The sequence below is a fragment of the Miscanthus floridulus genome, chromosome 4 (assembly GCF_019320115.1).
Source record: "Miscanthus floridulus cultivar M001 chromosome 4, ASM1932011v1, whole genome shotgun sequence".
Classification (NCBI taxonomy): domain Eukaryota; kingdom Viridiplantae; phylum Streptophyta; class Magnoliopsida; order Poales; family Poaceae; genus Miscanthus; species Miscanthus floridulus.
In genome coordinates this window covers 9,172,998-9,199,301 of record NC_089583.1, presented here as the reverse complement: position 1 = coordinate 9,199,301, position 26,304 = coordinate 9,172,998, and the positions used below count along the sequence as shown (strand labels likewise).

Genomic DNA, 26,304 nt, shown 5'->3' with positions numbered 1-26,304 from the left:
GAAACCGTGGTTAGTATCCTTAGCGAAACCAGTTCCAGCAACGCCCTCAGTACCAGCAACAGTTTGGGAATCAGCATCCCCCGCAATAGACCAGCAATCCTGCAACACACCAGGGAGTGCCCAACAATGCTCCTGTGAAGAGTGGTGCACCCAACAATCCCAATGCATGCTACCGATGCGGAGAAGTAGGTCACTATGCTCATCAGTGCCCTAAGAAGCAGAACCAACAAGCACCTCAGAACCAGACCGGCAATCAGAAGTTCAACGCCCGACCACCTCACACTGCGAAGGTGAACTATGTGTCATCTGATGTAGCTCAGGAGATGCCTGAGGTCATGTTGGGTACGTTCAGTGTCAACTCTATCTCTGCTACTGTACTTTTTTATTCTGGTGCTTCGCATTCTTTTATCTCCCAAGCTTTTGTTAGAATGCATAGCATACCTTTGTGTGCCATGAAAAACCCCATACTAGTAAATTCCCCGGGAGGTAGTATGCCCGCTTCTTATTGGAGCCCCTCAACTAACATTTCCTTAAGGGGGGTAGACTTCAAAGTGAAGCCTATTGTGTTGAGAACAACGGGAATTGATCTTATTCTGAGAATGGATTGGATGAAACAACACTGGGCAGTGATTCAGTGTCAAGAGAAATCTGTGGTTGTGACATCACTCAATGGAGATAGAATCTATGTAGAAGTGGTAGTGCAAGCTCAGCCTACAGCCACAGTGAACCAGCTAGATGGTGAAACCAATGAACAAGATCGTGTCGTGGAGGAGTTTCCGGATGTCTTCCCCAATGACTTGCCAGGTATGCCACCTGACCGAGACATTGAATTCATTATTGAATTATTACCTGGAACTGCACCAATAGCTAAATGTCCATATAGAATGGGAGTTAATGAATTAGAAGAGCTTAAGAAACAACTAAAAGAGTTGCAAGAAAAATGTTTCATACGCCCCAGTTCTTCTCCATGGGGGGCACCTGTGATCTTTGTGGATAAGAAGGATGGTAGTCAACGGATGTGTGTGGATTACCGCTCACTTAATGAGGTTACAATCAAGAATAAATACCCTTTGCCTAGGATTGATGATTTGTTTGATCAGTTGAGAGGAGCCCATGTGTTCTCCAAGATTGATCTCCGCTCTGGGTATCATCAGCTTAAGATTCGAAACTCGGACATACCCAAGACAGCATTCACTACACGGTATGGATTATATGAGTACACTGTTATGTCTTTTGGATTGACCAATGCACCTGCATACTTCATGTATCTGATGAATAAGGTGTTCATGGAATTTCTTGATAAATTTGTGGTGGTATTCATAGATGACATACTGATATTCTCCAAGACTGAAGAAGAACATGCTGAACATATAAGGTTAGTCTTGCAAAAGCTTAGAGAACATAAATTGTACGCTAAGCGGAGCAAGTGTGAGTTTTGGTTAAAGGAAGTGTCTTTTCTGGGTCATGTTGTCTCCAATGGTGGAATAGCAGTGGATCCAGGCAAAGTGCAAGATGTACTGAATTGGAAACCACCAACAACTGTAAGTGAGATTCGTAGCTTTTTGGGATTGGCTGGATACTACAGAAGGTTCATTGAAGGTTTTTCCAAGCTAGCCAAGCCTATGACAGCTCTGTTAGAAAAGAATGCTAAGTATGTATGGTCGGATAAATGCCAGGCAAACTTTGAGGAGCTAAAGAAGAGATTGACTACAGCTCCAGTATTAATTCTGCCAGATTTAAGCAAGAACTTCTCTATATATTGTGATGCATCCCGTTTAGGCATTGGGTGTGTGCTTATGCAAGAAGGAAGAGTGGTGGCATATGCATCTAGACAACTAAGGAAGCATGAGTTGAATTATCCTACTCATGACTTGGAATTGGCAGCTGTGGTTCATGCTTTGAAGATCTGGAGACATTATCTGATTGGATATAAGAGTGATATCTATACTGATCATAAGAGTTTGAAGTATATCTTTACCCAATTAGATCTGAATCTGAGACAACATCGTTGGTTGGAATTGATCAAAGACTATGATTTGGAAGTGCATTATCACCCGGAAAAGGCAAACGTTGTAGCGGATGCACTTAGCAGAAAGAGCTATGCCAATGGACTTCAGATGACATCTATGTCAGCAGAGTTGTGTGTTGAAATGGAGTATCTCAACTTGAGCCTTGTCACTAATGCAATGGAATTGGTGATAGAGCCTACATTGGAGCAAGAGATACGCAAAGGTCAATTAGAGGATGAAAAACTTAAGGAGATAGCAGAGAATGTAGTGCTTGGAAAGGCACCCGGATTCAGAATGGATGAGAATGGCACTCTTTGGTTCGGAAAAAGGATATGTGTACCTAAAGTGAAAGCTATCCGTGATGCAATTCTGCAAGAGGCCCATGAGTCTGCTAATTCTATACATCCCGGAAGTACCAAGATGTATTTGGATCTCAAGGAGAAGTATTGGTGGTATGGTTTGAAGAGAGATGTGGCAGAATATGTGGCTTTGTGTGACACTTGTCAAAGAGTGAAAGCTGAGCATCAAAGACCTGTAGGGTTACTACAACCAATGAAGATTCCTGAATGGAAATGGGAAGAAGTTGGTATGGATTTTATTGTAGGATTGCCCCGCACTCAAAGAGGCTATGATTCAATATGGGTAATAGTGGATCGACTCACCAAGGTTGCTCACTTTTTACCAGTCAAGACTACCTATACGGGTGCAAGACTAGCAGAGTTGTACATGGAAAGGATAGTGTGCTTACATGGTGTTCCCAAGAAAATTGTGTCGGATAGAGGCACTCAATTTACATCGCAATTCTGGCATAAAGTACATAGATCTTTGGGGACAAAGTTGAATTTCAGTTCCGCTTACCACCCGCAAACTGATGGACAGACTGAAAGGATCAATCAGATTTTGGAAGATATGTTGAGAGCTTGTGCATTACAGTATGGTGATAGTTGGGATAAAAGTCTGCCATACGCAGAGTTCTCGTACAACAACAGTTATCAGAAGAGTCTCAAGATGGCACCTTTCGAGGCGTTGTATGGACGTAAATGTAGGACCCCTTTGTTCTGGAATCAGACTGGAGAAACTCAAGTGTTTGGACCCGATGTCCTTAGAGACGCGGAAGAACAAGTGAGAATGATTAGAGACAATTTGAGAGTAGCTCAGTCCCGACAGAAGAGTTATGCTGATACTCGCAGAAGAGAGCTAACTTTCGAAATTGGTGATTATGTGTACTTGAAGGTGTCACCAATGAGAAGTGTGAGAAGATTCAATATGAAGGGAAACTTAGCACCAAGGTATATAGGACCTTTTAAGATCCTAGAGAGACGTGGAGAAGTAGCTTATCGGTTAGAACTACCTGAGAGTTTGTCAGGTGTGCACGACGTGTTCCATGTTTCCCAATTGAAGAAGTGTTTGAGGGTACCAGAAGAGCAAATTCCTTTGGAAGAACTTGTTGTTAAGGAGGATCTTACTTATGAAGAGTATCCGATAAAGATCTTGGAAACTACCGAAAGAGTTATGAGAAGCCGAATAATAAAGATGTGCAAGGTGTAGTGGAATCGGTATACAAAGGATGAAGCTACTTGGGAAAGAGAGGAGGATTTGAGAAAGACTCATCCTCAACTGTTTGAGTAAGCAATCACCTGAATCTCGAGGACGAGATTCATCTTAAGGGGGTAGAATTGTAACATCCTAAAATTTGCACTCTTTTAAAATAGTAAATTTGATTTATTTAGGCAATTTTGTGTGCATTAAAATGTAGGAAAATAATATTTTTTATGAAATTAAAAAAATAAATATGAGGATAGAAACATGTTGATGCATTCATGTTGTGCATATTTATTTTTAATTGATGATTGGTCTTGATTCAAAGTTCAAATGAATTCAAAATCTATTTGAAAGTGCTTTTGGAAATGTATTTGGAAAAAGAAAAAGGAATTCTTTTCTCCTCCCCCTCCTTTCCTTGCTTTCGGCCCGGCTCCATTTTTTCCTACGGCCCGCTCGCCTCCCCCTCTTCCCTTTTTGGGCTGGCCCAGCTCGGCCAAGCAACCGCTGGCCCAGCACTGCGCGCTTAACCGCACCGCGCGCCTGCTCCCTGCGCCCAGCCGCTGACCGCCCGGCCCCGCCCGTCAGCGCGTCCCCCACCTCTGCCCCGCGCCCGAGCCGTGTGGAAACCGTTGCTGCAGCAACCGCCGCCGCTCCTGGCGTCGTGGGCGCGTCGCCCCGCGCCCAGCTTCTACAAAAAGGGTGCCGTGACCCGCGCACACCCCTGCTGCCTATTCCCGCTCCCATTTCGCATTCGCACGAGCCGTGGACACCAAAAACCGCTGTGCTGAGGATCGCCCGGATCCGCCGTCCGCCCCTCTGCGCGAACCACCGTCCCCGAGTCGCGTTCGTCCCCGATTGAAGTCACGGTGAGCTTCGCCGTGCTCCCCTCCTTCCCCCTGTGCTTTCAATTTTGTATTTCATGGCCGTTTGGGCTCTATTCGCGTGCGTCTGTGAGCTTCGGCCATCGGCCATGGCGTCCGCCGCCTCAGCTCTCTCCTCCGGCCGCCGTATCGGCCATGGCGAGTTCCCCTTCACCCCAGCTAACTCCCGGTGCCCTCGGTTCATCGAACCGTGGCCCATAGGCGGTGTTCCGCGCGCGCCGGTGACCTCCATGCCGCCGGCAATGGAGCCTTGCCGCCGGAGACACTGTTCCGGCTAGACTCCTTCCTTCTCTCCCTCCTCTCATCTAATCCGAGCCACCCATCCATGATCCAACGGCCGAGAACGTCTGGTACCCCTTCGCGGGTAGATTTGCTAAAGAGCCCTCCGGGTTTCGCCTATTTGAACCCACAGTCCATAACGCGTTTTGCTGAGTACGCTTTCTCAATTTGAAAACGTAAAGTGCACTGTTTTAGTCCAAAATACGTTTTCAGTATTTACAGAAATGCCATTTGAACTGTTTTGCTTATAAAATTATCGTTTTAGCTCCGAATTGATCCATTCAAATCGCGTTAGCTTCGTAATTCCATAATCTACATGTTGGAACCACTGTTAGTCAAGTTTGGAACTTTTTAATTTCATGGTTAGATTTAATTAAATTTATTGCTATAGGAAATCCCGTTTAAATCATAACTTTCGCATTTTAGCTCCGTTTTTCATGAACTTCGCGTTGACGTGATCGTAGCGAGACGTAGATTATTTTCACAAACATTTTATCTTGTTTTCTATATTGTTGTTGTATTGTTCTAATGATAGGAATGTTTACTTTGCATGAATGCTTTTGGAATATTGTATGTTGCCGTGTTGGTCGCGTTCAGACGGTGAGGAGAACGTTGAAGACCAAGAATTCTTCGACGACCAGCAGGACCAGCAAGAGTTTGTGAACCAAGGCAAGTATAGCATGGGCCTACCTTGATGTCCTATTTCACTTTAATCAATTACTCATTTGCATGTGTCTAATTTTGATACCCGTAAGGACATCCTAGTGATTGATTATCCTGTTCCTTGTCTCCTATGGGTTAATTGCATATGGATAGATTGCTAGTGCTCTAACTGAACTTGATCTACGTGATGATGAATGATTATATGGAACTAAGAGTTTAACATGATTTATAACAACTGTTCCATAGGGCGAAGGTGCAAATGACATTTGATCATGTTGCTCCTGGCCCTCCATAAGGACTTATCTGTCGGCAAAAGCTGGGACTGACAGTGCAACCGGGAGAGTCATATGGCTCTGACTTTAGCTCAGTAATAGGACCTTTTCTAGCTAGTTAGAGGTTACCTTTTTGGCGCAAATGGGGCTTGCCACGTTGGGTATAGGTCTGCCTCTATTTCTATGAGTATAGCCGCGATGGATATGTGCCATAGGAAAGGGGGGTTCCTACATCTGCCTGCCAAGGAAACCTAGCGGCCCTAACTTGTTAGAGAAACCTATGAAATGGCTTCATAGTGTACCATGCCCGCTCACCTTGGCAGTGACATGGGAGTAATTAACCCGGGCATATGGGGATCACGACTCGCGGTGAATGTGCACCACCTCTGCAGAGGGTAACAAACTGTTATAACAGCCCTGCTCGTGGTTACGAGTGGCCCGGAAAACTCACAGAATAACTGGATACTTGTTGATGATCATTTAAGATGTTCTATGATGTTATATGATACACTTAACCCTGATATCTGTTCATATGGGATTAAATGGGAGCTTATGCATAATTTGATAATACCTGAGAATAAAAGCTTGACTTACTAAAAATGCTAACTGTAGTGAACCAGTGTCAACCTTTTGAGCTTCATAACCCCATGTTAACTTGTTAAGTACGGGATGTACTTACGCTTGTTTATTTTCTTTATTTGGATAAAAATCCCGGATAGGTAACAGATGACAACGGGTATGAGGAATTCCCGGAGGATATTTAGGCTTGTGGTCAACCAGTTGACCTTCCCTGTGATAAAGCCCCACGAGAGAGTTATCTTTTTATTTCCGTTGTGTGATGTAAGACTAAGTTGTATTATGGATCTGATGTAAGGACACCATGATGATACTTTATGTAATTTGTCAGCTTGTGTGTGATGAATCGCTGGGCACACACGAGTTTTGTGCATTCAATTTTATTCTTAAAATTGGGTGTGACAGGAAGCCATCCTCAGTACCAACATCTTCGTGAGACGGAAAGTCTAGCTCTAGGCCGTTGATAACAATGTGTATGGAATGTGATATTGGTCTTACCTTGTGGAACGGTTTGGACTTGTGGAACGGATTGGATGACTTGTGAATTATGTCTATGTAACGATGAATTATATATGTTCTTGTGAATTGGACTTGTAATGTTAGTTTATATAATATTATTGTGCTTGTGTATACAATGTTTGAATTCTATATGCATACATGTATATTTGTATATATGTTCTGCTAAGATTTGAATTTTGAAATTTGATTTTTTTTACGAGAAAATGTACTGTAGAGGCGGTTATAAATGGAAATTATTGGGACGACTGGTGTTACAGCCGCCCCTTCAAATCATTTCTGTAGCCTCTACAATTTATAGAGGCGGCTTGGAAACCACTCCTACAAACCCTTGATTTCTTGAGACGGTGTGGTAGAGGCGGCTGTAAAACCGGCTCTACAAACCATTCTCAGCCGCCTATACAAATGCTGACTGTAGTAATGAGTCCACGCGAAAAAAACAGACAGGCTATGGTATAGGGCCAAATCGATCAGCATCAATGGTCACCTAATTGAATGCTAGTTGTCATTGATCAATGGCTCCGATCAGCCATGATTACGAACCATGCAGATGCAGCTCGATGGGCCGCTTTAGCTGTCATTGTACGATTCTATTAGCCAGTGCGGTCCACTCTCGCATCTTTCACCCTGCTCCTCTTGTCGTTGTTGCCAGAGCTTTTCCATGGCCTCCATCGTGAGGTGGGTGCTCTGTGCGCAAACAGGCGGGTGCCATATTGCAGTCAATTTAAAAGCGTGAACATCTCCAGTGTCATAAATGGACAAACCACTCTATATAAATGAAGTCATCACAGCGTTCCTAGTTTCTTACTAATACGTACTCTTGGGAGGATTCAACATGGTGCACGATCCGACGATGGAGGACTTGAGATCCTGCACCAACACACACAAAAAAGGGAAAAGAAAAGAGGGAGGATGAAGATGAAAAAACCCTCTTGCTCTCCACTCAATTTATCTGTCCGTGATGCTATGGACTTTAACATTTATTAGCATCTACTAGCCCATCAATCCATGCTCCAGCACTGGCTAGAACATTATGGTATTGGAGTATTAAAACTTTTGTGGATACGTACAACTAATGAAATTCGATTATTTTTACTTTCTCTATCTAGATATTTATTTCCTAGAACAATACCAATTTAGATATTCTATATAATCTTTATTCGATTATGATAAACATGCCAGTTACTTTGTGTAACACCCAGAATACGTTTTATGTGTTATAAAGCGCAAAGTGGAAAATAATTAATTGAAGCTTTAACGAGTGGTAAAAAATAATATTTTTATCTATTGCTCGAATAGACGATCAGAGACCATAGATGTGTAGAGCTCATCGAACGCATTCCGTTTGACTACTCATACGCGTCGTTCAGAGTCCAGATCATGGCAATGGTTCAAAATAAATCCGATACTACATCACCAAATATAAGGTGTCCATCAAAATTTATCCTAGAAAATATGGGAATTTAGGTGAAGTAAACCCAGCCATAACTCATGATAAGTAATCATTGCTGATTTGGAAAGAAAAATGCATCTTTTGAACCAGATGTAGTAATGATTCATTATCATACCGGTGCTTGCTACAAACCAGCTATCACTGCTAGTTTTTAACACGCACTTGGTAGTATATAGTGACACCATTAGACCCGAAATTTTATTCGAATACACTTAAATCCGACTGATTCAATCTCTTTCCTATTCCTCTCCAACACTCCACGCCTACTCAATCTCTCCCCCATTCTTCTCCCGTCGGTCCTCCCGGTTGAGAGCGCGAGCTGGGGTTTGGGCGGTTGAGCCATGATTTGCTCACCTGATAATGATACGGCACTCTATCACTGCCGCTTGCCCACTATCGAGTGGCAAAACCATCTGTGACAGTAGGTTCACAACCCGCGGTGTTTGTCGATTGTGTGGTAGTGAGTATCGATATTTTTCTATGTAAATATGGCCAATCCAAGGATGATGCTTCAACTAAACGCTAAAAACAATATTAGAACCGTATCTTTTTCGGATGGAGAGACGCAACATGTTGGAAATACATGGTGGGCCTGATACCACGTGGCCCCTCAGCTAATTGGTACGGTCGTGCCGTAGCTTCACATGCGCGCGCTTCTCATGTTCCATCGCCTTGCTCACGGCCTGCTCCTCCCTGTTGTCTTGTGGCAATCTCGACAACGCTGGCGCACGGCACCAATTATCAGCAGTTGCTCTCTCTTCTCCCCTCTAGCTGTGGTTGCATGGCCACGGCTTGTTTCGACCAAAAAAAAAATTATGGACTTGAGTTTTTACTCAGTAATCTATAGCTAAAACAAGCACCTAGCATTTATTTGCCTTAGATTCTCCGATTTAGCATGTCAGCTTGTAGCAGTCCAGTAATCCACTGTACATCAGTTTCTACTAGATTCAAGCACGCATGTTCAGTTGTTTACCCGGCCCACCATGCAATTACAAACATAACAGCTCATTTTTTCCCCACTGCCTCCTTCCAGGTCATCGGGATTTTGGGGGTTGCTAGCCACACTTAGCTACACTTCACCTTAGACAAGTTTGACCGAGTTGATAATTTGGGCTCTCAAAGTAAAAAAGTATGGCAACAAGGTTTTCTTTGGCATGGCAAAGTGTGGATCCAAAATTCTTTGCCACACTTTTTATGGCTTGCCACACTTGCCTAAGCTTAGTTATTATGCATTTTATGGCTGGGAACCAAACAGCCTCTCCGGCCGTACACCATGGCCTTGACAATGTCCTCGTACTTGCAAGAAATGGAAGATGATCGAAAAGGGGGAAAGTTGGAATAGATCATGGGAAATACGGTATGTTTTTGCTCTTGGATGGTTAAGCTTGGACCTTAATATAAGGAGAATGCCTAAACTATGGTAGTTTCTGCATTATGAGGGCCTTTAGGGACTAATCGTACCTGCAAATGTAGTTAGCTATGTACGGATTTACTATTTTTGACAATGATGATTGAAGTACAACTGATCGGTGTTAATTATACTTGAAACATGATTATTTGCACTTTTGTTATGGTGATTGTTGTTAATTAATTAAAGTTAACTATTGTTAATTAATTAAAATTAACTATTGTTAATTTCTATGTTTGCCACATTAATTTGAACCGTCCTCCACCAATCCTATGGTGCCACTTGGCCTGACTATGGACGCACGCGACCCGAGGGCAACAACATATGTTCCTGATGTTTCATCGTCAAACCAAGGATTGCTTCTCCATCCCATACCTCTCACGCATGCACAGCGATCTCTTATGGCTAGAACTAGCCTGGCTTCTCATGAACAGCTGGACTTAAGTTTAATAATGCAACAGCAACAACTATATATCCTTTGTGTTTATATATATTAACAGAGATGCGCCCACCTAATCGCGTCCAATGTTTCCTAACATTCTTCCACGTGGGCTTTCATATATGATGCTTGAAATTGGAGCCACGCTAGTGCTTCAACGACCCCAATAATCACCTTGTTCGGCAGGCCGTAAACGATTGTATACGATCGTGGATTATAAGCTGGAACAGTATTTTTCTTTTATACCAAATCAGCCAAACCAGCAAACAGTAAATAATCCACGATCCAGCTCAGCCGGCCAAACAGGCTGAATTCTTGGAATATCTAGAGCAAGTTAAGCTAACTTGCGAGCACCATAAATCTTTTTTGTCGTATTCAATCGTACGGAAAGCTTGTATGTACATACTACATACATGTTTTTATCAGACGCGGACCAGAGTCACATGTGGGCTAGCCACTGCTCCCTCTGTCCCGATTTATTTATCGTTTCCGGTTTTCGTGCCATAAGTTTGATTTGATTTATAAAAAATACTAGCAATATTTGTATCTCCAAATAAATTTATTAAAAAACTAGATTCAAAGATCTTTCCAATAATACTAATTATGTATCATAAATATTAATATATTTTAATATATATTTTGTCAAAATTATTTCTCGGAAAGCGAAAGCGATAAATATTTTGGGACGGAGGGAGTACTTAATTTACCCCTTGTTAACTTCTTTTCGTGTACCTGTCTCGGACCGCACAATGTTACTGTTTGCCTCTTGACCCTTGTGAGACCCAAGGGCCAAGGCCCAAAGGCATCTCAAATTTCCATTTCCGCGCGCCAACTATTCCCATGTTGATGGCAAAACTAATAATCAAGGGAACTACTAATTTTCAGGCGCCTGAAAATTCAATTTTGTTCGGGCGACGCATCTCCGATGTTGGATTTTCATCCAATGCCCCAGCTGACGCCCTTGTTCAACTCCCCCTGTTCATCTTATTCCCGCAGCTCTCGCCCACGCCAATGCTGAAGTCGCCCTTGCCGCCACCCACCTCCGCACCACAGCCTCGGCCGCACAGCTCTGGCCAAGCCCTACCGTGCCCGCGGCAGCATCCCTCTTCCCCTCCCCCCTCCTGCCGCCGATTTCTTCTCCAACTTTGCGGACGGAGTCATCTGAAGTCAATTTTGATTTCAGGCACCCAAGACGTGGAAGCGTGAATAATTAAATAGTCTTCTTCTTTCAGACAGACGCAGCTTTTCGCCTTTTCATAAACGGCAACAGGAAGTACAAACGTACTAATATTATATGACCTCCACTCAAACGGGACGATTAGAATTCTGAATAATGCACAGCCATTCTAGTTAGTGTCACAAGCTCACACAGCTGGAGGCCAAGCTCCTTGCCGGAGCTGTAGGGCAAGGTGCCGCAAGGTGTTGCTGTTGGCCCTCTCGATCCGCTGGCCGGTGTGGGGCAGGGATGCTGGAGCGCAAGGCAGAGTGGTCGACTGCCCCCTGGCAACACCACGTACGTGCGATCCGCAGAGAGCGAGTGCTGCCCTTCGGCCGGCTTCTCCAGCTTGACGGCAGCACTGCTCCGGCGCGGGCGGCGATGTGCTCCATTCAACAAGGAACACTACGTAATTAGCAACTCACAGTGCTTCAAAAGATCCACACGCTTGCATTGGCACAAGCATATTAATTAGTACTTCATAACAAGCACAAAACAACGATCCATATCAAGCTTGGTTATTGGAGCAAGAACAAGACGCAGATATATGCAGTCATATCATATAGATATGTGAAGGCAAGACGGACAGTGATGACTGATGATGATCCAGCTGGGAGATGCGTCTTAAGCTTTTCTCCCCGAGCGGAATTAGGTCGATCGTTGCGGTTCTAGCTAGAGCCGCAGCTCGAGGTCCAGCTCCTCGCCAGCGCCGGAGGATGCGGCGTTGGTGTCCGCGCACTCCGGTGGGGCAGAGGCTCGGGAGCTCCTTCTCCAGTTGAGCATGTCCACGGTGCCGTCGGGCGACCTTGTGAAGGGGCGGTCGGCTGCTGCCGGGAGCAAGGCGTGGTCCGTGAAGAGCGCCTCGCCACCGTCAGGCCTCTCCCTCTCGAGCTTGGGCTTGACGCTGGCAGGGGGCTCAGCGGCGGTGCCACCGCCATGAGAGGCGAGCGGCAAGGACACGGAAGCGGCACCGAGGCTGCCGCCCATGGCCGCCGCTGCAGTGTAGTGGTCGCCGTAGACGTCGGGGTTCCAGATCCAGCCGGCGGCGCGCTCCTTCTTGTGCGCGTTCTGGTGCCCGCCTAGCGCCTGCGACTTGAGGAACTTCTTGTTGCAGAACAGGCACGGGAACAGCCGCGCCTCCTTCCCGCCGACGCACGCCGTCACCTGGTCCTGCTCATGGTTTCCAATATCGGCCGAAATCTCCTGATATTTCCGATATATCCTCTTCATCCGTAGGTGCCGATAAGAAAATATCTATCTTTTTCGTATAAATTTTGTTTAAATTTATTTAAATTTACTTAAATTCAAATTAAATTTTATTTGAATTTAGTCCGACATTTCCGATATATCATATTTATCCTTTTTATCTGTGACCTCAATAAATTTTAATTTCCGAAAATAAAAACCTTGGTCCTGCTCCTCCTCGAGGCTGTGTCCCGCCGGCGCCAGGCCTGTCGCCAGGTCCACCGCCACAGCCACTTGAGAAGGCAGCGACCAGGGCGCTTGCGCCATGCGACCGGAAGGAATTTTCACAAGCAGCTGCCGTGGGGGTGGGGCTGTCACAAGTTGTATCACTAAAATTCGGCGGCTGTGTTGCAAGATGTATAGAAATGGAAGGAGCTAGGACGAATATAAAGGGTGAGAATCATTGCGACGTGCTAGCGGTGATATGGATGGGTAGTACTACTACTTGACATGAGTGATGGGCTTGAAGGGCATCACGTTCTCTTTTGATACTAGCAATAGCAAAGCCTATATATATGCAAGACAACAAGTACATATATATGATTCTGTGCAGCAGTGATAGCGGCAACAGCAAGGCAAACCAGTGCCTGTATTGTGGTAGCACACTGCCCTGATCGACGACATCTGTCCCCATCCTTGCAGATCTCAAAGCAGGCTACTCCAGTGTTATTATCCTCTATTCAGCTCGAGCGATCTTTTACACGCGAAGAAAGCGAGCTAGTAGCCACCTCGCATAGAGCAAATCCGATTGGATCTTCCATTGTTCTTGAGGAGAGTGAAAACGACTCCCCTCCTATCCTGCACCTTAGTCCATTAACATTAGGCCTTCCTCACTAGACCGATCCCTTCTCTATGACAACAAAAGAGAGCTCACTGACTAGCTAGGGTTTTATACGGAGTAATCCACTTTTGTACAGCCCTGATGCAGGCAATAGCAATGTGATTTACTGCTGATTATCATAATATAAACCCAAACAGCCTCGCTGTCATCGCTACCGGAGACGGCTTCTTTGTCGAGTGTCCCAGGCTTTGCCGAGTGTTTTTTATCGGGCACTCGGCAAAGGGGATATTTGCCGAGTGCCATAGAGAGAGCACTCGGCAAACAACTGGCACTCGGCAAAGAGGTGGTTTGCCGAGTGCCGAGCACTCGGCAAACAATAACACTCGGTAAACAAGAACACTCGGCAAAGGGCTGCCACCGTTAACGGTCGGCAGCCGCCGTTAACTCTTTGCCGAGTGTCTTCTTCTAACACTCGACAAAGTGGTGATTTGCCGAGTGTCATTTTTGGACACTCGGCAAAACATATTTTTTTTCACTTTTGACCTCCAAACTTTTTCTGCAGTCCTCATACAATACCTAATACTTCATGTTCCAATGTGGCACATTTCTCGGACTTTTTCTATACTTCTTTAATTTATTTCATTTAATTGCATTTTCTTGGATAATTCAAATTATAACTGCTAGTCATTCGAATAATGAAAAAAATGAATGGAAAAATGATATTCATGTTATTTAGTATAATGTGAGGCCATATCCAGAAATAGACTACCAATTTCAAACATCTTGTTCACGAAACATGACCACAAACTTGCGGTCGAGTTGTTTTTAAATTCTATAAAAAGCAAACAAATTCCAAAAATCATGAAACTTGTCAAGATGTCATGATATCATATGTGGAGGCTATGATAAAATTTGAGAAGGTTTCGCGTAAGTTGTCACGTACGATGCTTGCAAACAGAAGAATCTCCGGAAGTTTCATGATTTCGTGAAGAGGCCGACGAGGTGGTAAGCATCGTACGTGACAACTTGCGCAAAACCTTCTCAAATTTTTATCACAGCCTCCACATATGATATCATGACATCTTGACAAGTTTCATGATTTTTGGACTTCGTTTGTTTTTATAGAATTTAAAAACAACTCGACCGCAAGTTCGTGGTCATGTTTCGTGAACAAGATGTTCGAAATTGGTGGTCTGTTCCTGGATACGGCCTCACATTATACTAAATAACATGAATATCATTTTTCCATTCATTTTTTCATTATTCAAATGACTAGCGGTTATAATTTGAATTATCCAAGAAAATTCAATTAAATGAAATAAATTAAAGAAATATAGAAAAAGTCCGAGAAATGTGCCACATTGGAACATGAAGTACCAGGTATTGTATGAGGACTGTAGAAAAAGTTTGGATGTCAAAAGTGAAAAAAAATATGGTTTGCCGAGTGTCCAAAAATGACACTCGGCAAATCACCACTTTGCCGAGTGTCAAGAGAAGACACTCGGCAAAGAGTTTTAATTTTTTTTAAAAAAAACCCCTCTTTGCTGAGTGCCAGATCGGGGGCACTCGGCAAAGGGGGGATTTAACCCCGCCGGCCCAGCCGGCCCACACACACCGCACACCCGCCCCCATCCGTGCCCGCGCCCGCGCCAGCGCCGCGGCCGCCGCCGCCCCCCGTGCCACGCCACTGGAGGAGGAGGAGAAAGAGAGGAGGAGGAGGAGAGGAGGAGAGGAGGAAGGAGGAAGAGAAGGAGGAGGAGGAAGAAGGAGGAAGGAGGAAGAAGGAGGAAGGAGGAAGGAGGAAGGAGGAGGAGGAGGAGGAGGCACCCCGACCGCCGTTGCCACGTCCCCGGCGCTTCCCCAGCCGTCGCCTTGTCCACCGGCGCCCTGGCCTTTTCACCACTGTCGCCCTACGACGCCCACTAGGTATGCCATACCGTCGTCGTCGTCATAGTATTACTAGTAGTTGCGGTAGTAGTAGTGGTAGAGTATCAGTGTTGGTAGTCTAAGTAGTCGTAGGAGCAAGGTTTTCATTTTCGGAAATTAAAATTTATCGGGGGTCACAGATAAAGAGGATAAACAGGATATATCGGAAATATCGGACCAAATTCAAATAAAAATTAATTTGAATTTAAGTAAATTTAAATAAATTTAAACAAAATTTATGCGAAAAAGATAGATATTTCCTTATCGGCACCTACGGATAAAAAGGATATATCGGAAATATCGGGACATTTCTTCCAATAAATTTTCCCCTGCGTAGGAGTGGTTGTGACATTGTTATATATATGTGGTTGTATATAATCTCATGCATGTCGGCCATCGTGCCATTCATATATATGTGCATGTCGGCCATTGCGCCGTTGGTTTTCCTGCAGGTTTTGGAAACCTCACCGTGTAGGGGAGGTGCTGCCGAAATTTTGTATTGACAGTTTTTTGTTTCTTTTTTTTGCAGAGAAGAGCTTGTTGGTGCAGCGCCGGAGTACCTCAGCGACTCCGATCGCCTTCCTCGCCGCTGCGGGTCTGCCTACACCGCGTCGCCTCGCCACTGCACCGACCCACCACGGCCCCGCTAGCCTGACTCCACCACCACCCTAGGTATAACCCCTCTTTTCATATCATGGTCGTAGATCACGTAACCCAGTTAGGCGTCTCCCATTCATGAAGATTATTTCTAATACATTGCTCATTCGTATAGTGTTGATTATTTCGACATGATTGATAGTGATGATGAGACTTATGATCCAGCTAATCCCGATCATGAAGATTATTTCTAATACATGTAATACTATGTTATTTTGTAATTACGTTTTGTTTATTTTGCATCTCTTTCTAAGTACTTCTTCTTTATCTGTGCTTATTGGTTTACTCTTTTCAATTGCAGGTGACTGAACAAAGATGGTGGGCGGTGAGATGAGGAAGCTAACGTCCTTGTACCGAAGGACAAGGACCGTTGCATCGGGGGAGAGTAGAGGAGGAGCAGCCACAGGAGGGAGTCATCGCCTACCGCCCCGTCATGTGAGGGGGTGGAGGAGGAGGAGCAGGTGCCCCAGGAGGACGACGAGGAGGCGCAGGAGGACACACAGGAGGACGACGAGGAGGCGCATGAAGATGCGTATGAGGACGACGAGGAGTAGGTGACAGCAGGGGGTTTCGCTTCCTCTAGTTCATTGAGCGTCTACCTACGAGGTCCCATGAGCCTCCCTCAGCGACCGATACCTCATGAGAGATGCCCGCTAATTCGACCTGAGCGGAAAAGTAAGTAACTTTAGATGTTATCACTACTTTATATGATATGTTGAAAATCAAAATAGAAATTAATAATTTTTCTTAATCACTTGGGCAGGAACTGGACGATTGTGGCGAGTGGAGGTGCTCACACACGCCAAGTCAATGGCATCCTCAGTCTTTTGTGTAAGGAGCACTTCCCTGGCTAGGTTGAGTATACCGGAGTGACGGGGTCGGCCTACTCATTTGACCACTATGCCGCCGCCCCCGATGCTGCAGATCAGGCCTGCAGGGTATTCAACAATAAGGCAGAGCGGGTGAAGCAAGAGCTGTGGGTAAGTCTTCCTCGCACTACATTGCTCAATACATCGTATTCATTGGACATTCTTGAAATAATGAATGGATACATCGTGTTTGTATGCAGGATTTCTTTAGATGCCAGGACGGACATGAGTCCTGGGCGGATGTGGTGGCTACCAAATGATGCAAAAAACTCATCGTGGACATGTATTACGAGGCGCGCATCTAGGCCATCGTAACTTACCATGGGACCATCCTTGGAACGAAGGTCACCAAAAGGGATGCAAGAACCATGACGCTGACCCGGGACCAGTAGCTGCAGGTAAATACAGAACATTAATACTGATTCCTTTTGAGATTAAGTAGGCTTAATTTCATCTTCTGATATGTCATCTACTTGATGACATGTAGATGATTCCTTATTGGTGCGCCGTGCATCCCTAGGGCTGGGAACAGATGGTGGACAAGTGGTGCTCACGCGAGTGGGAGGAGACGCACAACTTGTGTCGAGAGCAGTGTTTGATGATGCTAGGTGTAGCACACCATCAAGGCAGCCATAGCCTCAGCGGAAACGCAGAAACATGGGTACGCGAATTCATTTATTTATTCTAATGCTCAATTCTACATGATTTCTAATCATCTTGTTGTTTTCTCGTAGTTGGCGTCACATGGTGGCCAGCCTTGCTCCATATTCAAGGCATTTCCTATGGCCCACAAGGGCAAGGCGACGTCCGACGTTGACTACAACCCGGAGGACGGGCTCGAGGCCTACAGCAATGCGACCGTCCACAACCGCCTCAGTGAGTACACATCGATGGCAAGGGAGGTCCATGGGTCAGAGTACGATCCGAGCACCGAGGACCTTGATGGAGAAGTCATCATGAGGGTGGGAGGAGGCAAGAAGCATGGGCGATACTAGATTGGTGACGGCGCAATCGACTCGGCCGCTACTCCCAGTCTCTCCCAGATTCGAGCAAGCAGCACGAGCACGAGCTCGGCTATACGACCTCGGCAGGACACTTCACACCACCGGGTGGAGGCACTCGAGGTTATTCCTGGTTTATTCGTCGTTCATTGATTTTTTTCATACCTTTCCTTTGCATTATTGTTACATTGGGGTGAATATATTGTAGGCCCAGCTAGAACAAGAGAGGACGATACGGGAGCAAATGCAGGAGAAGATGGAGAGGGTGGAGGCCGAGCGGGAGGCCGAGCAGCGGAGGATGGCGGAGATTCTTCAGTACATACAAAGTCTTGGCGCTGCTAAGGGTGTAGTTCCGCCACCTTCGCTATTCGCTCCACCTCCACCTCCTCACTATTCTACTCCTGTGAGTATAAATGTTTTAGTTTGCATGTTCATGCTTACGGTCAAACCTAGTGGAGTATGAAAGTTTTATTCATGTATGGTATATATTTATCTTGTCTCACACATGCAATTTCTTCTCCTTTGTGCAGAATCAATCGGCGGCATCGAACGATCCTCATGCTTCAGCGAATCCTTCACCAAATTAGTCTCATTGGCCATCTTGGTTATGATACTTGTGGTTGTTAATGGTACTTCTATTTGCAATTGTGTTGTGGAGGATGGAACACTTGAATTACCTGTGAACTTATTTGTGATATATTGTGAGACATGTGACGTTTGTGATATATATGTGGTGTTGGTGATATATATGTGTTGTTGATGATATATATGTGATGTTGGTAATGTTTGTTATATATATCTTCTGTTTGTTTGGATGGAATGTAAAAAACAAATAAAAAAGGTTGTTTTTAGTCACTTTGCCGAGTGCAATGGCCATGACACTCGGCAAAGTGACGACCTGGGAACACGCCTGGGAACATGCTTTGCCGAGCGCAAAGGCCATTGCACTCAGCAAACATCACAGATTTGACGAGTGTCATGGGCCAGGCACTCGGCAAACATCACACCTTTGCCGAGTGTCTTGCCGGTGGCACTCGGCACAGTGGCCACCTTTGCCGAGTGTCTGAGTCAATGGCGCTTGGCAAAGCGGCTACCTTTGCCGAGTGCTTGACCTTGACACTCGGCAAAGCCGCCGTCACGGTGGCATTCGCTGTCACGGCGACTTTTTTTTGCCGAGTGTCAGATTAGCACTCGGCAAAGGATTTGCCGAGCGTCCGATAAAGTGCACTCGGTAAAGAGGGTTTTGCCGATAAACTGTTTACCGAGCGCCCTTTGCCGAGTGTAACACTCGGCAAAGGCTTTGCCGAGTGTATATCGACCTTTGCCGAGTGCCTGAGGCACTCGGCAAGGCACTTGGCAAAGAAGCTGTCTCCGGTAGTGCATTCACAAACCATATGGGAAACTCATCGCCTTGTGATCACATTTAATCACTCATGACACTATAAGAAATGTGACATTTCCTACCAGTTTGTCTATAAGCGGCTGACAGTTGTAGTCACTTCTATTATTTCTCCTGAAGTTGCCGACGCATGGTTTTTATGAAACAGTTTTCGTCTTTTACAACAACTTTATCAAATCTCCAACAACATAACCCACAACAAACTATTTACGTACTCATAGTCATGGCAGGTAGCCATCCAAATATTTTTTACATAAAAGAAACAATCTTGCTTCAGTCCTCTTCAAAAAGAAGAACCATCAGTCCATCATTATTATAAAGCCTATCCAACTCCTTGCAACGAGTTTAACACTAACAATCAATGCGAAAAATAAACAGCCATCCATAGGAGGCAAAGAACTCTATCGATCTTGACTCTAATAGCTGGCAAGAGTGTACTTTAGAAATCTGTGAGTGTTCCTTGGTGTGTTGTAACAAATCTAGATCCAGAGCCGGTATGTCCCCCCTCCCCCCCCCCCCCCCAATAGTACTTGTAAAAATGTTTTTGGCTAGCAATTGTTAAACACAATCACTACTAAAAAAACGTTTGTAGCAACAAGATAATTTTTTTTTGTAGGGCGGCTGGTGATGGAGCCGCCCCTACAGTGGGCGTGCTCGGGACCCATGAGACCAGCCGCCCCTATAAATGAAACAGTATGGGCGGCTGATGATATGAGCCGCCCTAAAAATAGATCGATTTGTAGGGGTGGCTCACTCACCAGCCACCCCCGGTGTTGCTATTTGTAAGGACGGCTCAATCACCAGCCGCCCCTAGAAATGCCCCACGTATAAATACCTGCGATTTGTAGGGGCGGCTCAACCACCAGCTGCCCCTACAAATGACCCACGTATAAAAAACTGTAGCCCCTTCTTTCTCCTCGGGTCACTCACTCTAACTCATGAAAAAAAGGTAGGGAGGCTTTGGGCACCTCTCAAAAATTACTCTACTAAGGGGGAAGGTTTTAGTCTCAAATCCTTTGGTGGAGAGGTTGTAGAAGATAAGAAAATTATATTCCATATTTTTTTTGAAGTTTTAATGGTTGGTTAGTGAGTAATTAGAGTTTTGCTTTTCTCTCTCTTCTATGATGCTTGAGCTACTTATGAAGCAAATTAGACCCAAGTATTGAATGTAGTAGGGTAAATTAGGTAGGGGAACAAAATCATACCCTTATTTGGTCCTTGTTTCTTGCTTTTATTGAACAATTAGTTAGTTTTATGGATGTTTCATGTGCATGTAGATCTAGATCTAGGGTTTGATTTTTTTATTAATTTTATTTTTGTAAATTTATGTTTGATGAAATTGGACTAGGGATTGTATATATTCTTGTGAATTGGACTTGTAATTGTAGTTTATATAATACTCTTGTGCTCGTAGTCAGATTAGAATTATATATATATATATATATATATATATATATATATATATATATATATATATATATATATATATATATAGGGTAAGGCTATTCTGCAGCTGACCATAGAATAACTTATTCTATAGCCACCTTGATTTACGATAATGTTTGTACTAATTTACGATAATACGAATATGCATTTACGATCCTCGTGTTACTACAACTCACGGTGATATTTACCATAATGTTATATTAAATCACTTAGTAAGGAGTTACTGTAGTCACGTAAATTAGTATAGTAACTATCGTAACTTAAAGTGGCCATAGAATAAGTTATTTTATGGCCAGTTGTAGAATATATATATATATATATATATATATATATATATATATATATATATATATATATATATATATATATATATATCTGTGTGTGTATGTTCTGGTCTAATTTGAATTATAAATTTGAATTTTTTTGTGGAAAAATAAACTGTAGGAGCGATTCTAGACAGAACCGCACCAACAAACATGTATTATAGGGACAACTAGTACTACAATCGCCCCTATACATCGATTTGTACAGGCGGTCTTGGAACCGCCCCTACAAATCGGCGATTTGTAGCCACGCTTTGGTAGGGGCAGCTGGCCAAACCGCCCCTACAAATGCCCATGAGCCACCCCTACAAAGCCTATCTGTAGTAGTAAATGTTATTTGTGGTAAGCCAAATAGCCTAGCAAATAACAAAAAACCCTATCAACCATAGAATATTTTTATGTTCCACAAATTTTGACCACGCGTGCCAAAAAATGTTCAACATCGGTAGGTGGGGGGACACTCAGAAAAACATGGATACACGCCATAAAAACATGGCATAATGATTAATGATATTCAAAGAAGAGATATTTTATTATTTCAAGTTTGCTACAACAACAGAACTGATTTCCAATCCAATTCCTCTTTGCTAGGTTACCTTTAGTTAGAATGATCGCCTTTTTTAGGCACTATAAGAAAATTTTAAAATTTGGTCGTAACTTCGTATGCCAAACTTTCTGTGAAACCTTCACCCGATTATTGACACAAAAGTTGTATGTTGACTTCACCAAGAAACCACAATTTTTTTGTAAACTCTAGAAGAAGTTGTCTAATTCTTCTTTAGTACATAGTAGAAACTGTTTGCCACTTGTACAAAATTTCTGGGAGAGAACTTACTAGATTCATCATAACAAGAAATACAGTATACTTGTTTGATGCTCTAGATGTTGATATTCTTTTCTATAAACTTGGTTAAAACTTAAGATAATGTGACTTAGGAACAAATTAAAATGCCATTTTTCGTGGGCGGAGCAAGGTACATAGTATCATTTATAGCATAAATTCCGTAAATATGTAGGAATTAGTTAGGCCAGTCTTAGTGGAAGTTTGATTATGAGCATTAAATAAGCTACCAACTTAGTAAATATGTTGTCATGGAACGATATTAATGAAGAAAGGGATGACTAAAGTTTGATAGGAAGGAAATGAGTTTCATTGGTTCACTGTTTTGAACATATGAGTATTGAAAACTGGGACATAAAACCCCCACCGGACTGGCCTTATCGTTCGTCCTCCTAAACCTGTCCTAAAAATCTTCAAAATGGTTACATACATTCATTGACAAAGGAATTAGATTCTAGTGTGTGCCAAGGCGCCAAGCTAGCAACTTAGTAAAGGCTCAAATAAATAAATCCCTCATCTTACAACCAAAATAAGAGCATCCAACTATAGAACACTACTGTGTCATGCAACTTGTCCAGAAGCACAGCACAGTCGACAACTAGACAAATGCTACAGCCATCAATGCCTGCAGTAAGATCTGTTGAGCTACAACCCTGGCCAATGTTGCCTCACATGGCAATGCAATTGAGATGGAACAAGCAATTCGGACACTACAAGCATGCCAATCCGATTGTCACGGTTTGTGGTCCTGGTCATCAAAAGCTAAAACTGCTCATGCCCTACAAAATTAGCTGCTGTTTGTTTCAGTGCCAAACTTTGATTGGCCGTGAAAAACATGACTGCACTAGGATGGATTTCAATAGAGTAGTTCGTCGGTTTTTTTTTTTTTTTTGAAGTGGCCGAATTTGGCTTTGCCTGTTTGTCCATGGCTGAGCAACGTGGCAGCATTCTGTTCGTTGCAGTAAATGCCTTTCGTTCTTGATAAGGAATTCCCGGTCGGCATTTATATCTTGAATAAATAATAAGCCAAAAAATGTAAATTGGGATATGACTGTGTTTCTTGAACTTAAGTAATCTATACTAATTCGATCAAGAACCATATCAATATCAACTATATTTTGTTCTTCAAAAGTGATGATGGGTGGGACCGCATGTCAGACTCATTATTATCTAAACTTGGCCACAAATCAAATGCTAACCTTTTAGGTCTCATTTAATTTGGCACTGTGTACCATTTGGCCAAAGCAAAAGTGTGGCCTGGCTCACTGGACCTATAGGCGCAAGCCAAACAGATCCTATTGTTTTGCCAATTAATCTCGATATTGTCTTCTACCTTTGTACTAGAAATAGCGAGGAGAAGAAATTACAATGGCAAGCTCCCTAAGGAGGACTAGGCACGTAAATAAATATACAAATTGAGCTAAGAGCAGCACTATTATTCTCTCTTTTGATCTGTTTTGTTTCTTAGGTGTGGCAGAACCGCCTAATCCAATATCTCCCAGGAGTACTTGTCTTCTATTAGACACTAAGTACTCAAGAGAGGACACTAAACTACATAGTTCCGTCGAGCACGTCCAAGGGAGAACTCGAAAATCCACATTTTTCCATTAGGATCATAAATGAGAGAACAAATTAAAGCTTAAAACATTCTTAAGTCATTTCTTACATTACTTTATTACACAGAATATTACCTTAATTTATTATAATAGTGGAATATAACAATGTTATCAGAGTTACAGAGTAAGTAGGATTACTTTAATGACATGATGGAGCATTGACATAGTGGACATTTTATACAAGAGATGCTAGCAGATTTTACATCTTTTTTATAAAAACCTTTCGTGAGGGTTATAAATAAACACTACGACCGTAGCGTGAAAGGGATCCTCTCTAAGCCCACCAGGAGGTTTCCACACACAAGAGTCAGCTCTAAGCATCCTCCGATCACCTACAATAGAGAAATAAAACCCTGAGTACTCAGCAAGCCTTACCCGACAGGAGAAAATAAAAGACTTCAAGGATATGCAAGCTATCTCACTTGGGGGTTATTGCATCTGCGGAAGCATTACTAAACGTGCGTCCTCATATTCAACTTCATTAACAGTCATCATTAGTTTATTAACTAACCATTCTATACTTATGCTACTTTCAAGCAGTTGGTAAGCAATCAGAACCATTTTATCATCTTTCATATCCCAGTTCTTACTACGGTGCTAGACCATAGCCAAGTCGGTACCGTATCACATGACGATTCATGAACCAATATATCACAGCTGGGTACCCCAAAACACACGCCCCGCTTGTACCCCAGGCACAAGCAAGACTAACCCATTTCACTCCTATCACAGGGTCTAGGTCCCCGTCCAAACTTGGACTCTAAGCACCCACTCTTGAGCCCCGGACTCAATGATGTAGACATGGCTCGATCTTCCGAAAGGTATGATAGCGTCGATTGGTGAAGACTCGACGTTCACGATCTAGGCTTCGAACCAAGACTGATTCGGACTCTCGCAACCATTACACCGCTGCTCTGTTGGTTATCGACCACGCAATGTTTTCCTAAACAGTAAACGGTCTTTACACGGTCGCCCTTCGTTTAGCGTTTAGGCTGTTTACACGGTGTTTAAATGAAGTTAAACGGTCTAAACTGTTTTGTACTTTAAAAAAATACATATAATTATATATGTGCATGTAAAAAATCAAGTATTCTAGCATTTATACATATTTATCCGAGTAAAAATCAATTATTTTGGTATGTATATATATTTATGCATGTGAAAAGAACCAAATATAGATATTTATGCATGTAACATATCAAGTGTACACATTTATAAATATAATAAACTTAAGTATACAAATTTATCCATACAAAACTGAACTAGATTTACCTCGTGTTCGCCTAAACGGCCATTTAAACAGTTGTTTAGCCCGTTTAATGCTGTTTATCTCCGTTCCGTTTAAGCCATTTTTTCCCATTTTTTTACCGTTTAAACGGTCAACCGTTTTATTTCTGTTTACCCCTAAACAAAACAGTTTACCACCGTTTACCGTTTACTAGCCGTTTAAACGGCCGTTTAATCTATTTAGGCGAACACTGCAACCACGCGAACGCGATTGACCTCGCTGAGAAGGTTTTCCTCCAAGTGAATCGAGAACACAAGCAAGAACGGGATGAACGCAATCTTAAATTATAAATAAATATGAGGCTTAAGAAAATAAGAAGGAGTTCAAGTCTTTATTTGAAAGGACTAGTCGTCACAGGCGAACAAGATCAAGAACTGGGGCCCTGGTTCACAGCAAGCAACCTTGGCGGTACAGTTGCAGCAAAACGATGTCTGTTTCACAAGGAAATCAAGAACTAAATAAAACCTAAACCCTAAGGAGAGTGACGACTACTAATTATAGAGTCTTGGGTGTCACCCCCCGGACACGCCCCCCTAATGGGCCCAAACACGATACACGGTCCAACGGACCAAAAGACGGTGTCACAGAACCCTGACAGATTCTGGAGGCTGACTTGTTTCGATGATTCCCGTTGATTCCAAAGGGCTTTTGATATGAGACCACTTGCATTGGCTTCCTTATCTAATTAGCTTTCCTTTGATATGTGATCGTCGAAAACGGAGCCCGGACGCGCCCGTGTGACCAGTTTTATGACAGACTGGTCTTGGAACTTGAGATGGGTTCCAACTTCAGTTGGACTGGGCCTCCACCATGAGAAAGATGAATTGGACGCCCATGCTGGACCTCCTTCTCTCCTTGGCTTGTATGTGACGAAGTAGTGATGTCTTTATCATCCTCCCTTTATTGAATTGAAGTCGTCCTCGACTGAAGTAGATCGTCTCCTCCATTGGATGACAGCAATGATGGCTCTGGGAGAAGACGTTCATCTTGGTGCCCAATCCTTCACAAAGGCGGCTGCTAGGGTGGCCTCCCTGCTAGGAATACATCCTCCTCTTGCAAAAGGTTAGTACCAACAAGAGGCATAGCACTAGAAGCAGGACCAAGTGGACATATAGGCGATATACAAGTTAAAGCATAACATGGTTCATCATGATCAGCAAGAGCAGATTTAAGAGCAAATAAAACTTCTTTCATGTTACTTTATAGTTCATTTGCTGGTTTGCTAAAGTCTTTATCATGGCCTTTCTTTTTCTTTTCAGCAAGTTCCTTTTCATATTGCACAATTTTAGCAGAAGTTAAAGGAAGTAAAGCAATGGTCTTTCCTTTAAACATAAAAGTATATCTATTTTGCCTACCATGATGTACAATATTATTATCATATTGCCAAGGGTGGCCTAACAAAAGTGAACAAGCTTGCATAGGCACGACATCAAAATCAGCATAATCATGGTATGATCCGATAGAAAAATACACATGAGCAGATTGTGTTACCTTTGCCTTACCACTATTGTTGAACCACTGAACATGGTATTAATGTGGAAGAGCACATATAGATAAACTAAGGGTCTTGACAAGCTCAGAACTTACCAAGTTATTGCTGCTCCCTCCATCAATTATAGCACGAACACAGAAATTATTGACAATGAGGAATATTTGAA

General features: G+C 43.4%; 1 protein-coding gene across 1 annotated transcript; it reads right to left on the bottom strand.

The window, feature by feature from the left end:
* Positions 1-11,783: 11,783 nt before the first annotated feature.
* LOC136550904 (uncharacterized) lies at positions 11,784-12,839 on the bottom strand. The gene is made up of 2 exons (XM_066542489.1): positions 12,685-12,839; positions 11,784-12,438 (listed from the first exon to the last, which is right to left on the bottom strand). The coding sequence occupies exons 1-2, from the start codon at positions 12,764-12,766 to the stop codon at positions 11,927-11,929; spliced, it is 594 nt and encodes a 197-aa protein (XP_066398586.1). The 5' UTR covers positions 12,767-12,839; the 3' UTR covers positions 11,784-11,926.
* Between the last annotated feature and the right edge of the window lie 13,465 nt (positions 12,840-26,304).

Bases quoted from the DNA above. Each gene is read 5' to 3' on its own strand.
- LOC136550904 (XM_066542489.1), bottom strand. From the start codon at position 12,766: ATGGCGCAAGCGCCCTGGTCGCTGCCTTCTCAAGTGGCTGTGGCGGTG. The intron at 12,439-12,684 runs GCCTCGAGGAGG...CGGCCGATATTG, and splicing joins CCTGGCGCCGGCGGGACACA to GAAACCATGAGCAGGACCAG.